Source organism: Limanda limanda, chromosome 15 (assembly GCF_963576545.1).
Source record: "Limanda limanda chromosome 15, fLimLim1.1, whole genome shotgun sequence".
NCBI classification, from domain to species: Eukaryota; Metazoa; Chordata; class Actinopteri; order Pleuronectiformes; family Pleuronectidae; genus Limanda; species Limanda limanda.
The window spans coordinates 19,035,593-19,054,105 of NC_083650.1; the positions used below are offsets into that span (position 1 = coordinate 19,035,593).

The following is an 18,513-nucleotide window of genomic DNA, read 5'->3' on the forward strand; positions in this document are numbered from 1 at the left end:
CTAATTAACATCCCTACTGGGACCTGACAGCCAATCCACATGACCTTAAAAGACAAAAAGGAAAGAGCCAGACAGACACATTTACAAATACTCAGCAGCCGGCCAAGTGCCAGGGATCAGCACTCAGAGAGAGATACAGACATACACAGGGCAATTCACTGAGGAGGAGGAAGTGCCTAAAGAAGCTGAGCTACCTTCTGCTTATGGCACCAGCGTGAGTGACAGTGCAGCCTTGGTCACTATAAATATACATGAAGCTGTTTACCAGCCAGGTCTGGCCTCCTGCACACTAACATTGTCTTAAGGCCAGCTACAGTCTCAAATTTTGCAACTTGAGGTCAAAACACCAGTGGCCCAGTGGCTGATGGGTAACTATTCACCGTAAATATGTAAAAGTCTTCATATTTCACAGTTAAAGTGCACCAACAGGATTAAACCAACAGTATTATTTCTGTTTCTATATTAGAGCCCAACTTGGCAAATATGAACCTTTCACAGATATCTCTTATCTTTTAGTTTAACGATATACTCTTACATGAAAACTTTTATTTGACTAAATTCAATGAAAAGACATGCATTTATATATTTACGTTTAAAATAATTTGTTTAGGCACTTTATTAGGCACACCTGTTCAATTGCTTGTTACCAGAAATAGCTAATCAGCCAATCACATGGCAGCAACTCAATTTATTTAGGCATCTAGACGTGGTGAAGACGACTTGCTGAGGTTCAAACCAAGCATCAGAATGGGGAAGAAAGGGGATTTAAGTGACTTTGAACGTGGCATAGTTGTTGGTGCCAGACAGTCTGGTCTGAGTATTTAAAAAAACTGCTGATCTCCTTGGATTTTCACGCACAACTATCTCTAGGGATTACAGAGAATGGTCCGAAAAAGAGAAAATATCCAGTGAGCGGCAGTGGTGTGAACGAAAAAATGCCTTGTTGATGTCAGAGAGGAATAAGCAGAGTGGTTTGAGATGACAGAAAGGCACCAGTAACTCAAATAACTACTCGTTACAACCAAGGTATGCAGAATACCATCTCTGAACGCACAGCACCTCAAACTTTGAAGCAGATGGGCTACAGCAGCAGAAGACCACACCGGGGGCCACTCCTGACAGCTAAGAACCGGACACTGAGGCTACAATTCGCACAGGCTGTAACATTCAGATGGTTGGCTCATAATTTGGCATAAACAACATGAGAGCACGTATCCATCCTGCCTTGTATCAACGGTTCAGGTTGGTGGTGGGGGTGTAATGGTGTGGGGGATATTTGCTTGATACCCTTTGGGCTTCTTAGTACCAATTGAGCATTGTCCAAAACACCACGCCTTGTTGAATCTATGCTACGAAAAATTAAGGCAGTTCTGAAGGCGAAAGGGGGTCCAACCCGGTCCTAGCAAGGTGTCTATCAGGAATTTTTCCCTAATATCAGTATCAACCCCCAAAAATGTCAATGTGAAATCCATGTCTCAAAGGTTGAGGACAAGATGCTGTCTTAGAGAGATATGAAGGGATTTGAGACATAGAAACTGAAAAGTGAGCAGTATCTTGCCACATTAGTGTGGCAGTGTGTGGTGTATTTTCATTAGATGAGTCATAGCTGGTGTTTGGGAACAACTGATGCCCTCGTCACTCTGACGCGTTCGGATAATTGAGGCAGCCGCTTCTCTAAACTGCTGCTAATCAATCAGACAGGAGCTGGGCTGTGTAACAAGTGGGTACCCTTCTGTTCCTCGACAGGCTGGACGGAAATATTTACCCAGATCACCACAGAACCTATGCTGGCCCCACAGTAAACAAACATGCACTCAGGCAAGACAAACTGAAAATCTCTAAGAGCTCCGGGTACAGTTAAAGGCAGCAGCTATTATGAGGGCCCACAAGAGGAGCTTCAGCTGTTTACTTACATGGAAATTTGCTTAATACTGCTGCTTCGATGTTGACCGCTAGCGGGAAATGAGGAGTCATTACATTTTGACAGTGCAGTAAATGAAAGTACAAAAATTACAAAATGTTGGAGGGGTGGGGTCAAGTCAGTGGGGGTTGATTACATGTACTCTTTAATGTAGCTTTAACGTAGAACAACTATAGACGCAAGTGGCTAGTGATCCCAGTCCCAAAGCACGCAGGATGATCCCATGTGGTCTAGCATGGTTAACTAACACAGAAACTATACAAATTCACTCACTTTGAGCCATGCTTGCTCCTTATAGCTCATTCTATGAATATTTCTTGAATGTTTGCTATTGTAGACATTCTTCAAAAATATAATTACGTATAAGGACCTGTCACTGGAGGATATGAGCAGAATCCATGTTGTAAATATAACGAAAAGAACAGAAATGGAAATGTGAAATAATGGCTGATCATAAAAATGGGGCTTCTTTTTTTTCCTAACCAAATGACGAATCATGACAAGGAGATGGATTACTTGCAATGAAACTGGAGGTGAATTTTACCCTCCAAATTTAAACTGATGTTTTTTTAATCTACACTGATCTACTACACTGCCTCTCTAAAATGTAATTGATATAAATCTGTCATACCAACAGAGAACTTTAATCCCTCTTCAAGGTCATTCTGTTATTTCTAAGTCGACTACTTATCTCCCCATCCCCAGTTTTATCCCTTGTGAGATGCAACCCACCAAGTTTGGGAAAGACGATGAGGTATTCTGCGCTGCACTGTGGGCAGGTCACCCGTGCCGTGCTGTTGCCACGCTGCTTTTCGTCCACCCAGCGCTGCAGGCAGGCCTGGTGCACCCATTTGGTGGAGCCGCGGCAGTGACAGGGACGCACCCACTCTGCTGTGCGGTCGTCTTCATCTGTGGCGAAGCACACCCAGCAGCTCCTAAAAACAAACACACATGAAGACGGTAAAACACCTACTGCGAACACACACAGGTTATTACGGATCAGGTTGTAGGTTCATAAATGAAAGCTGACATCAGTTTCCCAATTATTCCCCAAATGTATGAACTAACACAAATAGAGAATAGCTATAATAACAACATGTAATATGGCTATATACACACTAATACATTTTCATTTTGAAATAGCACTTTAAAAACAAATGCCCTCCATCCATACAAGCATTTTAGCTTGTGATGTGTGGTAGATGAGATAGAAATCAAGACGAAAGTAATCGTTTAATGTTCCCTTTGAGTAGAAATCGCAGAGTCATCAGTACACAGTCACTTCAAACATGAATCACAGACTTCTAACTGAGAAAAGTAATAAAAAGTTATAACTTTTTGAGAACAAGGAGAGAGGCGGTGATTAAAGTCTCTCAAACGACCTGAACGCTAACGCACGCAAGTTAGCAGGTGTTTTTTGCACGCTGGAGTGAAAGCACTTCACGTTCATCATTTGTAAATTTGTAAACTGATACGTTCGGTTCAGGGTTCACAAGGAGCATGAACAACACTGACAATAACCGTCTCTGAACACTTGTAAACTCGCAGGGACTCTTCTCTTTCTCGCTCTCTCTATGCTCTCTGAGTCTCTTCCCTCCTCTCCTGATACAAAAATACGCATGCACGCAGTAGTTTTGTGGATGAGCGGGGGAGTGAGCTGTCTGCTGTGAGAGGGGCATAAGAAGAGAGCGAGAGAAGCGAAACTCAAAGACAATTACATGCTGACGGCTTAAAACAATTACATGACAATTTATAATCGATGGTCGCGACATACTCATTTTATATATCCCACGTGGTATAAGCTGCAAAACATTGTGTATGGTCGATATATATCGGCCACCCCTAACACATATTGGTGGCACCCAGACAAATGCTTTGCTCTGTCCTGATGTCAACGCTTATCAACAGTCTCCTCTCCTCCCACATTATATCTGCCAACACTATATAGTATTTGCTCTCCCACTTACAAAAAGGTATTGGGCAGGAGGAGTTCACTTCCTCCAATGTATGTGTCCTCACTTGGAAGACAAGTCATTAACGTGTTTAGCATGTTTGCTGCCATCTTCCAATTGCCTGGACTCCTTCTGCTAACAATACACCCGGGCAACCCTCCTCTGTGAGTTTGGAAGGTAATTAGATATGCAAGTTCCATGACCTTCAACAGAACATCTCCAACTGTGACATTATATTGCTTTTCCATAATTAATCAGCCGAGTGCGACTGGCTGGAAGGTTCACCCCGTGTCTCACTGCATGTGGCCAAGTTCAAGAATGTAGACAGTTTCATTCTTGTTTTAGCTGCTATTTTTCTATCAAAATAGGCAGAGGTGAGATACAGTATGAATAATCGATTTTAACGCCAGAGCACGACTACAGCAGCAAAGCTCCCACGCCTTTACTGGAGTTCTGTTAGTTCAAATAAAAAACAGTTGTTTTACTAAAAATCACTTTTTTCTAAAGCCTGGCAGGTTACTATTCACAGAGTCCAGGTTACAACAACACACTGCACAAAGAGATTTGCTCTTTGATGAAATCTACAGTGTTAATCATTTCAACACACATATAACTTTGTCCATTTCATAACAATCAGGCTAAGGTTTGGTTTAAAGCTTGGTGTAAGGTAGGTGGAGAGGTTCCAAACAGGTCAGTGTCCCTTCTTTGTCAGGTGACAACTATCTTCCCTAATCAGACCTGATAAAAACACATCTAGCTTTCAGTGTTCCATTTCCTGTTTCTAACAGGTACGCCTGGAATGGAGGAAACCGGCAGTGTTTTTTCTACCATATTAGAGATGTTATAAATAACTAACTCTTGTATGAAGTACAGTTCAAAATCGCTAAATATATTTCATTTATTTCCAAAATTATCCACAGCCTCTCAATTGTGATTATTCAGCCAGTTTAGTGATTCATCAATCATCTGTTTCACTCTTGATTTGCCCTGAAATCTAACAGAATGACATCGGCGTGTCTGCATGTCTAATATATTGCCCACAGGTCTCTGAAGAGACGGTTATATATGTTATATAATATAGTAATACTGCTCCTTACCAATTACTTTGAATCATGGCCATAGCATAAATGTCAGTGAGGGGAAACATGCAGCCAAAACGCCTCTAATGAGGAAAACAATTGAAATCACCTGAGCCCTTTTTAGAGAGAAGCTAATGAGTTTTATCGTCACTTCAGTACAAAGTCTATGAGCCCATCTTTAGCAGCTCTTCAACGGTGCCTTCAATATTTATTCAGCAACTAACTCTCCGTAGTACACTGTGTACATTTCAACCCTGCTGCTCCCACAGCTGAATAATAGATATCAAATCTCAGGCCTTCTGTCATCATAGTGCTGAGGTCTAGGTTGTTACTGCGGCCACAGGGGAGTAGAGGGGGGGTCCTCTGTGAAAGACTGTGGATGGCTAACTTGGATAATTTGCTCAGGTTGCTGCCTGCTTGCTATGGAAGATTTTCCAATACTCTGCTCATACTGAATAAAACATGGCGACTCAGGAGGGGAGCGCTCGGGTCGAGGCGCTCAAGTAACATTGCCAGCTAAAGGGCCCGGGCCGGCACACACGGCGAATCGGAGTCTGACGGAAACACTGAGCCTCTATTCACACTTCTGTCTTCTGTCCTCACAAAACTCGCTCTGTAACTGCTCACCTCTTTGCATCTGACAGGTATATGAGCCTGCAATTTACTCCGAGCTGTTTGACACTACATCTAACACTTTAGGCACTGCAAAGCTGGCAGAGGCTGATAAGATAAAAAAATATACATCTTGTGGCCATTTCCAATGATGCTCGATGGGGCGTAATATCCCAAAAGACAGCACAAAGATGAAAACTGAGGCTATGCAAAGACTGGATGAGTAGTTGGGTCGAACACTGTCAGATATCTCAAGAGGAGTGCGACAGCGGAGAACAAAACCCAATGCTCCCTTAGATTCACTGGCTCCTATTCCTGTAACCCAGCCCCACAGCATGACAGTATCCAATACAACAGCACCGAAATGCTATCCACTGTGAGAAACCTTAATCTCTAGCTTGATGTCGCCTCAACCCTGTTCAGCCGAACATTGGGCAGATAAGCCTAGGCTGCACATGTACAAAAAGGTCTCCTGCATATAGAGAATGCCTGCAATTTGACACAGATGTGGCTTGTAAATCTATACACTTAAAACAATAGACACAATGATGACACAAACTAATCAGGCGTTGTGAACATTTCAGTTTGTGATTCGAGTGCTCAACAAATGTTTGCAGTATTTTTATACTTGTCCAAAAAACTCAAACATGTGGGTTATCACCCCCCAAAAGGCGATTAACTCTATTCCAATTGCAAGTAAAGGAGTTTGCCTTTCTGTTTTTTTCCCAGTGCATCATGTTCAACGTCACAAAAGCACTGACGAATGAAGTGTCCCTCACTGCACTGTCCGCCTAATTAGCACGTTGACCCAGGTGTCAAATTTCTATCGCTGTCTGAGCCGCATTCGATAAAAACACAAGTCTACTGCAGAATCATTTGACTCTGGAGTGAATCCAGAATGAATCCATTGCAGACAAAAGCCGGATGTTAGCAGGTGTTTTTTGACCAGGGGAAAAAGGGCTCAATACGAGACATCCTTTCAATGTCTAGGGTAAAGGACACTAGTTTTCCGGTTCCTCCATAACAATCATGCAACTGGTTTCCGGTTACAACTCTACAAACCACTCATCAATGATGAATGATTAGTATGACTGATTACCATTATCAAGGGCAACCTCTGTGTAAAAAGATATTCAGTAGCTGGCAGTACCAGCACAGCAGTTGACACACTGGTGCGGACACACACACACACACACACACACATACTGACAAAAGCCACACAGTTCAGCGAGCTAGCCGTCACGGAACACTGCGTAGTGTGTCCTGGGCATAACAAGGTCTGGAAAGGCTCCATCAAAATGTCCTCCAAGAACAGATGATGGCAACTTGCCTGAGTTTCACCGAAGCAAGGTGACGTGCTGTCTCAACGACTTATTTACGTGTTCAACAGGCAAAATTAAGTGTGGCTTTGCAGTATCCACAATGAGCTTTAATACATCTAATGCGAATCAACTGCTTTGACACTTCAAGGGCATTCAAACAGCAGTGTGCATTATCCTTTTGGTTTTCACCGATATTCTGACAAACCTTCAAGCTTCAAGGATGAAAAGAATGTGCAGCAGTAAAGGGTTGTAGATATTTCCCTGCAAAGCTGGGCCAACATCACTTGTACCACTTCAGCTTTCAATGAGATTTTGGCAATCAAAGAAAGTGCAGAACTGTATCTAGGGCTGGGCGATTTTTCGATCCCGATTCGGGATCGCGATAAAATTTAGATCGATTTCGATTATCTCCTCGTGACATGTATTCGATCTCACGTGGCAAAAGTAAGCGCAACAACAGTGACGGAGCCTGCCGGCTGCAGGCAGGACACGACACGCCCCCTTCCCATCGTGAGAGCTGCTGCAGTTGCGAGAGAGAGAACAAGAGAGAACGAAGTTGAAAAAATGAGTGAAACTGAAGTCGGGGACAGCGAAAATAATGCCGAATGTGAGAGCGACATCACTATATCACCCGGAACCGAAGACATTGTCGGAAAAAAGCGTAACGCGACGTCAGTTGTGTGGACGTGGTTTGGATACGGCTAAAAGGACGAGGAGCAGACGAAGCCGGTCTGCAAAATATGCCGGCGGTCGGTACCAGCCAGGACGGGAAACACCACAAACCTTTTCAATCACCTGAGACGGCACCATCCCAGTGATTACACAGAGAGTTTGACTCTGCGGGCTCAAGTTTGCACGACACCAAACAAAGAGACAGGCAAGACCACTACGTCTCCCGTTAGTGTTTTGCAGCCATTGCCCCATATGAAAACAATCGAAGCGGGGAAAAAATATAACGAGCGCTATTACTTATTGCTTAGCTACAGATATGATGCCCCTGAGCACAGTGGAGAGGGACGGCTTCAGGAAACTGATCAAAAACTACATATCGTGTTAAGAATCGAGATCGATCAATATGGAAAAACATATCGTGATAACATTTTTTCCCATATCGCCCAGCCCTAACTGTATCATAGTCACAGACACAGGAGGGGGGTGTGAAGGAATACAGGATGACTGACACTGTGTACAAAGAGGAGTGGGACCGCAGAGCTACTTTCTCATCATCTCACAGGTCAGGCTCAGGTTCTTTAAGAGCTGCATAAGCCACCCACAAAGGTGCCATTTAGAGCAGAGGTCATGTGACTGTGGGAAAACTGGAGGCCACAGGGGCACCAGATTCAGAACAGGAATTCCAGCTTCTGAAATGACTAGATTTTAATCAACACAGTCTTGTGTGTACATTGGATTACAGTATGTTATATCATAGCATATTGCAGTTTGTGACATATCAAAAATGACAGCCTATTTAATGTAATCTAATAAACTAACCATTCAGGTTTTAAGTTTTGCTTCTGTTGCTCACAGACAGGTGAGTAATGTATTTTCACTCAGTTGACTCACACAGGAGCCTCCCATTTCTATTAGAACTTTAGGCAATCTTATCACAAATTTGTGTACTTCTGAAATCTACAGTACAAGACACTGTGACCTTGGTTTTACATTAACAAGTGCGCAGGCAAAGGAATTTTGACTGCTCCCCGAGCGGCTGGCATCCATAGTTAGGAAGACTATGACGAGTGGTGGATGGAAATTGATTAATTCAAAACTTTTATCAATAGATTCCTCGGCCCTCATTTCAGATTCATATGTAGAGTTTGTCTGAAATATGGTGATTTTGTAGTGTTGCCTGAATATGTCCACAGTATAATGATCGGTGTAGGGTCAAAGAGCCATGAAAGGGTTTGAGAAACAACTCTGTTCGAAACCAACAGTGTAACAGGATGTCATTCAGTTTAGTGTTTGTGGTTTAAATTACTCCAGCCTGCTAGCTACCACACCTATGAGGTTTCCAATAACAGCTGGTGCTTTACACTTGTCTCTTTTCTCTAAACTAACTAGGTGGTATTTTAAAAAAATCGACCTGTTACAAACAAGAAATAAGTAGAGTATTGTGTCACATAACAGTAATGAAATCCCTTAAAGGGATAGCTACACTGCTTACCCCTGAAACTCCAAAAGTGTTCTGTGGACTCAAACACTTCACCCACTCCATCGGCATAGGGGTGAGTAGATAATGAGTGTATTTTCATTTCTAGGTGAACTATCCCTTTAAGAAATGAAAAAGTAAAATGTCAGACTGAAAATGCATGCTTATCTCGTTAATAGAACATATGATAATCATTCCGCCAACTGTAAAGCCCCTACAAGGACTTTTTTAACTGGAACGTGTTATTTTAATATTGCTGCTTCTTAATGACCTAAAACAACAATTGAGAGAGTTGGGAAGAACATTTTATTTTTTTATTAACTATTCTAAATGTCTGCCGCAGAGGCCGATTACCTGCAAAGTCATAGCAACGATTTACGGAAGTCAGCCTGGAAAGGCCTAAGTGTAGATGGAGGGAGAAGAAGAAAAAAGCGGGGGGAAGCGAGCCAGGCTACACGCTAGGCTAAACGCAAACTCGTACAGACCAGCACTCCCGAGTCTGTTGCTGGCCAACACCAGGTCTCTGAACAAACAGGATGCAAGAGATCAGAATGAGAATTACTCCTCATTGTGTGATTGTCATCACAGAGACCAGGCTGAACAACAACATTGAAGTAGCTGTCTGCTCGGTTTACGGAGCGGACTGAACAAGGAGCGAAGGAGGGTGGGATGTTCCATTTGCCCACAATAAGAGGAGGGGGAGTATGCATTTCTCGTACCTGTATAAATGTAATCAATAGGTTCTGTGAAATCAGTTATAATACTGATAGATGATTGTCTTTACTGACATATTGCCAGTACTGTACTGTCAGTACATTAGCTGATTACTTAACTGTCGTATTTTTTAAATGAATACGAATATGTTGAGTATTTTGATCGTTGAACCCCCCCTTTCACCCCTTCCAAAACAAACAAGCGAGAGTTGAAACACTTCAGCTTTTGTCCACGCCAAAATCGACAAAAAGTAAAAGTTCCACGTTAAGTGGCTTCACAAGGGAACAAAATATCTTTTTATCAAACTCTCAGGATACAGGAGAAATGGTACTGCTTAATTTGAACATCTTACTACAAAAGAAATCTAAGTCCATTTTGAAAAGGGGTGACAGAATTTACTTTCATTATGGGAAATATTTTGCATAATAAAATTGACAGTTGCTGGCTCCTCAGTTTAACCATATAACTATGATGCTGCAATTAAAGCTACGGACCTTTGTCCACCAGTATTCATTTTAATGCATTCACACACAATACAGCAGACATTTATATATCCATTCAGACAAGCAACAGGGTTCGTGATCCTAACATCAAAAGCAGACCGGAAAAGAATAAAAGAAGGATGTTGTGTGAGAGCCAATAAAAAAAGGTCAGTCTGGATTGAAGTGTGTCTCCTACATCCATTTGTGAAACACTGCATTGCAGGGGCAGCTGGCTGCTTGTGGCAAGCCAGATAAGAGCCCGTGGAGCCTTATGTTTGTCAGTGATAGTGGCTGGGTACACAACCATGGGCAAGGGGACATGACATACATCTTCCTGCTATCAGCTCCTCAAACACTGTCCGGGTTATTGCCTCTGCCACACAACCACAGCATGCAGCTCAAGCACATTTCACAAGCCTCACATGCCCTTCCTTTCTTTCTGCTCCCCTACAATGTGCTGAGGGAAATGATTTCAAAGTGCAAACTTTAATATGACCGAAAGTGCTGTGTCAAATTACTACAAATACCTGTTAGTACAGACTGCACAAGCTATCAAATGCCAGTGACTATTCTGAGGGAAACGGTGCACCAAAATGCTTGGATCTAATGCTGCTGCATCTGCTCTCGACCACTTAAACAGAAGATGGAATATTCTGGTCACACATGTGCCATGACAACGCTTGGGAAGCAGCAAGCGTGGCGTTACCCCTCTGTTTTATTGCTACATAGAGAATAAAAGTGGGTAGAAATTAGCATGGCAACTTGTGAAAACATTGTCCGAGTTCAAAACAAGACTCGTTTTGGTGGACGACAGTTACATTTTATTTTGTGTAGTCAAGTTTGCACTTATGTTTTGTGTATTTCAAGACACATAAAACCGGAACTTTAGTAAGTGAAATCACTAAACTTGTACCAGCCCATTCAATGATGCTTATTTAACTGAAGTCATAACATGAACCTCAGTTATAAATCAACACAATTTGTGAGAGATGTATTGAATTCACTGTAGTTCATCTTATAACACACATTTCATTCAAAATAGAAGCAAGACAATAGCTGGCATGTTGTGACTTGCCTTTTCTACTGATGTTTTTATTTCAGTTTTTTCAATGTGGACATCAACATCGATTTTGACATCTACTCACACCCTGAGAGACATATCATTTTGATTAAGCATATTCACTTATCTTGTTCTACAACTTCCCTCTGATAAATTAGACCACACAACCTATAACTGATCATCTTATTTGGTTGTACTAATTTCAGCTATAAGATTCCAATAGTCACAAGATGCTGAGGCACGTGTATGTGAGCTGACCACCAACATCACGTGCAGATATCTAGCTGCAAAACTTTCAAGTACATCGGAACTGTGTGACGTTAAATTATATTACATGACCTCACATACTTATCACTGAGGTGATTTAACCTTTGTGTTCAAGTGTGCATCACTGTTTCTTCATTGAGCAGTCTGAATGAAGATTTGCATCACAAGCTGTAAAATGACTGGAAAACGTTCACAGCATGACCTGGTGCTCCTGCTTAAACAACACAGGAGGCCAAGCATAGGCAGAATAAGCCTGTGCTGAATGTGAATTCAACTCAATACCTAGAGAGGCTATCATGAATAAAAACACAGCAAGCATCCATACATGAATTTGAAGATGCAGTCTGTGGATGTTATCCCTAGTGTGACCGTCAAAGTGACAAGCTACAGCTATAAGCAAGGCTCAGGACTTTGTACAGCTCCAGGGGCCCTGCAGAGTTGCTGACTGTGTGCACTGACTTCACCGTCAAAGTGTACTGAGGGTAGGATTGTATGTCTTTATAGCTCAAAATCAATTTCCCCTCAATGAGACCATGAAACTGTTAAACCTGTGGTTCCACGTTGTGCTAAGCAAAGCTTCAGTCGTCCCAGAGAGACTTTTTCTGTTTGCTGTGAAGCTTGCCACTGCAACACTTCCCAGTGGATTCAAAGGGAACACGTGTGTGCAGGCCTTGATTAGCTGTGACTTTTAGCAGTGAGAACAAATTCGAAATATGGTTTATTAAGTGTCAAACCCAAAACTGGGTTGGTCATTTGTCATACATTTCCCCAATGACAACCTTGCCTTGGACAGAGTTTCATTTCTTCTGTTTATTTGACTTGCATTTTCTTCCTTCCTGATGCATGTGACTTGTACGTCTTCTTCAAGTCAGTTACCATGATGCTTTTTGTGATAAGGAAGTTTTAAACACCAATTTAAACCCACAATGCACAATTAGCAGTCTGCTGCTGGTTTTTATTCCTCATTTACTAGTTAGCTAGTGACAGATGCTGATATCTGCTAGTACTCCATCTCTCATAAAACTCTTCCTAGCCGTGCCAGCATGCTCACTCATGCTTGACTCTCAGTATTAGCTGAATATTACTTTCTCCTTTAGGTCAATCTGGGCTTGTGCACATAATTCAGACATCTTGACATGTAACTGAAGGGTTAAGATTTTGCTTTCTATGAATAAATGTGCTCCAATAGTCCATATCCAGGGAAAAGAAAGTAAACTTGTCAGGGAAATAGTATTCAGTGTATATTTTTTAAAGCAGATAAGCAGTAGTGGTGGGGAAAAAAATTCTGATTCTGTTCAGTATCGCGATATTTTGCGCCCGCGATACTATCGATACTGAGGAGCACTTTAACATCTGAGCATGTTGACCAACTCCTTTTTCTGAACAAAAATGCCAATATTCCCAAATGAATTTAACATTTTGTGTCATGACCTTGCAGCCAACTGGACTGGACTCTAGTAGTACACATTTGTTTATTATTCTCAATTTGATTGAAGCTCTAGGTTACTCTTATTTATATGATTATTCTCAGGTTTATGTTACTCTATTATGTCTGCTTTATGTTACTGTATTGTATTTAAATAATTGTAAGTTATGTGCTGGGAGCTCAGCGTTCATGTGAGAGGTCTCCTATTCAGAAAATAATTACAAAGGTCCTGTGTCTTGAATGTTCAAGGACAAAGTTTTTGCACTACCCTTTGTTAGTTTTTGCACTTCAGTTAATGTGTAGAAGACAATGTTGTTCACAGAATTAAATGTGACATTTGAAGTGAGTTGAACGGTCTTATTTTCCTAATTTTGTGTAATGCCTTTGAATAATATGGGGGACATGAATCGCAATATATCGCAGAATCGAATCGCAATACTTGCAGTATCGCAATATATCGCAGAATCGCAATACTATTGAATCGTGGCCCAAATATCGCAATACTATTGAATAGTCACATTTTTGCAGACAGGTTACTCTTTCAGAGCCATAATGATTGTTAGCAATGAACGTGACCATTTAAGAAATCTAACTGAGCTGTCATCTCCTCGTCTAAAGGTCAATAGTTAACATGAGGTTTTGGTACAAGTGCAGCAGGGACAGATACGTTCATAGTGATAGTGAACATTAACGTAACTTAGTGCAGTGTGTATTGTAGGTCAGCGGTTGTAGAGGACGTCCTGTGTTGACAGTGCAGACACACTAACAAGAGTTTGGAATAAAACGCTGAACTCAATACGTTTCTTGATATTTTGAGGCGAAACGCTTTCACTTTCCCTCCCCATCTGCCTACAGTTGCAGGTTGACGTAAAACGCTATGTAGCCTCCATTAGCATGTTAGCCTTCAACTTGAACTCACCTGTCCAGATTCTGCTGCATTACCACTGCGCCCTGTTCCGTCATTGTAGTGGAGAAGCGAGGAAAAACCCTCAAATGTCGTCGTCTCGGTGGAGGAGATTTAACTTCGCTACAAGTCAAACATCAACAAAAATGTGTTACTTTGGCTGCAGCAGAGGTTTGGCGTTCAGCCCCTTTGCTAGCTAGCTAGCCGAGGAACTAGCTAGCTACGTAGGCCTTTGTGTTGACACGGCGCGTCAGCTGCACAGGAGAAGCTTGATTGGCCTAAAACCACAGCTTCTGGGTCGTGGCGGGCTGAAGTCAAAGCCTGTGTGTGTTGCCGGTGCTCTCCTTCACATGGAAACCCCTCTTCCCGTCCGCTACGGCCTTGTGTGTCCCTGCTACCATCGCATTGGCGTTGACCGCTCGTCGCCTGGTCGTCTCTGAGGTAACTGTGCGTCACTGCGTCATCACAACAACCACGGCACGGCGCTCCCCCCTGACATGGGAGTTGTAGTCCGGCGGTGCCTCCCTCCTCCCTGTGATGGCCACAAACACCAACTCAATGTCCTGCTTCCACCCCTAGCAGATGGAGGAGAGGGGGGGGGACCAGGGTTTATTGGATACACAGACATCATGAAGATGCACATATGGCTACAGAACACTTTTAATGATGGTAAGACGTTTTAAATCAGGTTACACTGCTATAGATAGATAGATAGATAGATAGATAGATAGATAGATAGATAGATAGATAGATAGATAGATAGATAGATAGATAGATAGATAGATAGATAGATAGATACTTTATTAATCCCGAAGGAAATTTAGAACATCCAGTAGCTTATACAGTTAACACTTAAACACCACACTGACATACATACATAAATCACTTACAGAGAATATACAGGTACAGGAATGGGATGCAATGATGTGATTGTGTCAGTGTCCAGTAGTGAAGTGTTATTGTGCTGCTGGAGTGGAAAGTACAATAAAAATATATATATCTATATATAAAACAACAAAAATATATACATATATAAATATATAAATATATAAGAATATGTAGTGGTAAAGTCTGTGCATGGGGTAAAGCCAGTAAAGGGATGGACAGTGGGTTGGTATATAATAACACAAACACACCCTTGTTGGCTTTGCTTGAGTGTTAAAGCTGTTTTGTATAACTCATAATACAACTTGCATGTCTGCAAATACATATATGTAAGGTTTACACTCTATATGTGCAAAAGCGAGTGAGAGAGAGAGGAGGTGTTACTTTCAAGCAACACTATTTGTATTGCTGCTTTATTCCGTTACTTCCCCTTTGGCTCCTCGATATATAACCGACAGGCCTGCACATATATATATACATAAATATACACCACGATATATAGTCTTTACTCGGGTCAAGCCGTGCATTTGTTGTCCAGTCGCTACAAACTACAACTCCCGACAGCCTCCTCGGCATCATCCATGCGCCGCAGTCAATCAGCTGTTGAGGCAACTGCTGACTACCTCGGCACAAGGGTGGCTCGTTTGTCACATCCAGACCCGGCAGAGGCAAACACTGAAATCACTTTACTCACAGAGTCTCAGACAAGGGTGAACGATAACAGGTAATTCAAACTCCACGCCAGGCAGAGGGGAGGACAATGCAGTGCGTGTGTGTTTGTGTGTGTGTGTGTGTGTGCATGCTGTTTTGTCGTGGTTTTGTGTGCTAGGGGGGACCCATATGGATTAAAGGGGGGGTGTGGGGGTTTCTAGGCAAAGGACAGCTCCATGAAATGTGTCCGGGCGAAGGGGCCGGGGTCTGCGGGGAGGTGAGCCGCTGCCTGGAGCCGCTGTGATGACCTTGGAAGCGCAGCTCTGGGAGGAGAAAACTCGGATTATCTGGTTGTGTGTGTGTGTGTGTGTGTGTTTGTGTGTGTCTGTGCAATGCAGTCTATTGCGATTACCCTGAAAGTACAACTCGTGCCACTGCCATCACGCTGATGAAATGATCCTGCATGTCATCTGGCTCTGTTATTCTATTCCAGTCCGCAGACAGGCCTCGGTCCCCTGCAGCCAGGGCTCACCTATGTTATTATAGCTTTTAATTTAACATAATGATAACCTCGGATGTCTGATCTGACTCTGTGCCACAGCCTATGATTGTGCCCTTACAAACCTCACTGTTGTGTGTCTGTATTTACGTGTTAGATCGTCCTGATCTCTCTGCTATGTCATGTTGATGATTTGGCAACTTTTGTCTATTTGATCGCATTACGGTAATTTCGCTTGTGCAGGACTCTCTCTGATAGGCAAAGTAAAGGATGATTTTGCATGGAAGCTTCACTATAACTTTGAATAGACGACACCGAGTGATATAACGTTGAACCTTTTAAATGCAAGTTGCATCAATGTGAGTGCCAGCCCTTGGTTGTGTCAATGCGGATCTCAGGCTGTGCCCTATCTGTGCGCTATAATTAGACATCTTGCTTTATTATTCCTGTATGGTCCATTCGGTAAATCAACTGTAGAAACTACCGTCTTGTCACTGTGCTGACTGTCATGTTTATTCTAAGTATATAATGAGGGATATTTGCGGTTTAATAAAGTGGATCTGGTGCGTCATTCTCCTCTGCGTAAAAAACGGCCAAGTGCGCATTTTTGAAAGTCATTTTATTCTTCACAACACAAGCTGCGTGTGTTTGTGAGGGGGAGTGCGTGGGTTTCAGGTAGACCTGGGGTGTTTTAACCTTGCTGAAGGACAGCTGTATTTACTGACGTATGTAAATGAGTGTATAGGGGAGGTCCTTGGGCGGAAAACCCACACTGAATCAGTTTCACATTGCAGCTCCGGAGTTCCTGCGTGGAAGGGAAAAGCGAGACGTGGCGAACTCGGGTGAATATCTGCAGCCTGCGTGTAGTAATCTGTGAATCCTTCAGCTGTAGTCCTCGGGAAGTGTTGTCCTTTTCTTTTCCCACCCCTCCTCTCTTCTGGTCGGGGGCTAAATGGGGGATCACGCATTCGCCCTGCAGCCGCCCGGTCCCTCTAACATCATATCCCTGTCGGACTGGTCCCAGTTCCTCAGATGCTACGGCAGCAGTCCCAGTCCCAGTAATAACTCCTCGTCTCTGTTTCCGCCCGTTTCAGCTCCGCACACCATGCAGGATGATTTACTGATGGACACAAACAGAGCCCAGTCTCACCATCAGCAAGACCCGACGCGAGCAGACCCTCCTCCCTCCACCTCCACCCCGACCCCGGCATCGGAGCCCACTTCTTCCTCCTCGGAGTCGGAGAGCCCGTCCACCGGGTGCCACCGAGCGGCTTCTTCAGCGCTGACTCCCAGCAGCAGGGACGCTCCGGGGCCGATGGAGTCGCCGATCCTGCCCGGGTTGAGCTTCCACCAGCAGCCGCTGCAGGAGACCGGCGGGCCCCTCTCCTCCCCGTCCTCCTCGTTCGGGAGCACCTGGTCCACGGGAACCAGCAACGCCGCGGACGACAGCTTCTTCCAGGGAGTACCGTCGGTGAACGGCACGATGCTGTTCCAGAACTTCCCGCACCATGTCAACCCGGTGTACGGGGGCAACTTCTCCCCGCAGATCGGCCTGGCTCCGCAGTCCCAGCAGCAGCAGCATCAGCAGCCAGCTCCGCAGCCGCAGCAGCCCCAGCAGAGGAGGTCTCCTGTCAGCCCCAGCCAGGGCCCTTTCCCCCAGAGGAACGCTTATCAGACGGTCATGAATAACGGCAAGGGGTCGTCTTCTCCTGCCTCGTCGTCCGCTTGGAATAATCACCAGAACGCCGCTTGGAGCACGGCCTCCAACCCGTGGAGCGGGCTGCAGGCGGGCAGGGACCCGCGCAGAGCGGTGGGCGTCGGGGGGCCATCACCCATGAACCCCATCTCCCCCATGAAAAAGTCCTACACCAGCAACATTATAGCACCCCCCAAATTCCCAAGACCCGGTCCCCTCACCCCCAAGCCCTGGATGGAGGACAGCGCCTTCAGGACTGACAACAGCAACAACATACTGCCTTTCCAGGTAAATCCATGTATCCCAGTATAGGAGCAGGCCAGGGCCTTGCTCTGGTCCCTCAGCCGGTGTTTAATCTGCTGACCACTGGGACATGTTGTCCGTCTGTCACCGGTGGTCTTCTTACATAGGACGATGGTGTCATATATAAATGTATTCTGTATAAATTAAGATAAACCACACTGAAAGATAAACCATCAGTGTTTGAGATAAATCTATAACACCTAAGGTCACCCTGAGCTCGTCAGTACGTGGATTCATTATGGATCTATGAGATTTTGTATTATATATTATATTACTTTTATATTCAGTGAGCATTTCATCGTTGTTGACACAGTGTCAGCCTTTTTTTTATTTTCACAGTTGGGTTTTTCCACATTCATTCTGCCACAGGACGCAGTCAGTTTAAAAGCTGATCGAGGTGATTCAGCATTTAAAAACCCACTCTATTTGAATATTCTATCCACACAAGGCTGGGACTTATATGGCTGAGATGAATCGACAAATGACCCTTGGGCTTTGCCGGGAGCTGTCAACATCTTCATATGACGTGTGTGGTGACAGAGTGTGTTGTGGAGGTCAATCGGGCTGCAAGGGATGACACAGCGAGTCTCT

The 18,513-nt window shown here is 43.7% G+C and overlaps 2 protein-coding genes across 8 annotated transcripts in view; one reads left to right on the top strand and one right to left on the bottom strand.

Annotated features, from left to right (window-relative positions):
- Nucleotides 1-14,311, bottom strand: part of marchf5 (membrane-associated ring finger (C3HC4) 5) — a 28,096-nt gene extending 13,785 nt beyond the window's left edge. The window contains exons 1-2 of the mRNA XM_061087037.1: nt 13,904-14,311; nt 2,654-2,856 (exon numbers count right to left, since the gene is read on the bottom strand). Of these exons, the coding sequence (XP_060943020.1) occupies nt 2,654-2,856; nt 13,904-13,947 (247 nt within the window). The 5' untranslated portion in view covers nt 13,948-14,311. The remainder of the gene's footprint in view (nt 1-2,653; nt 2,857-13,903) is intronic.
- A 201-nt stretch (nt 14,312-14,512) lies between these two features.
- Nucleotides 14,513-18,513, top strand: part of cpeb3 (cytoplasmic polyadenylation element binding protein 3) — a 41,811-nt gene continuing 37,810 nt past the window's right edge. For 3 of the 7 annotated variants that reach the window (XM_061086953.1, XM_061086954.1, XM_061086955.1), the window contains exon 1: nt 16,707-17,907. In XM_061086953.1, coding sequence (XP_060942936.1) covers nt 16,876-17,907 — 1,032 coding nt within the window. In that variant the 5' untranslated portion in view covers nt 16,707-16,875. Of the gene's footprint in view, nt 14,558-15,409; nt 15,498-16,706; nt 17,908-18,513 lie in introns of those variants that run through there. The other 4 variants (XM_061086958.1, XM_061086959.1, XM_061086960.1 and 1 more) reach the window with 4 other exon arrangements.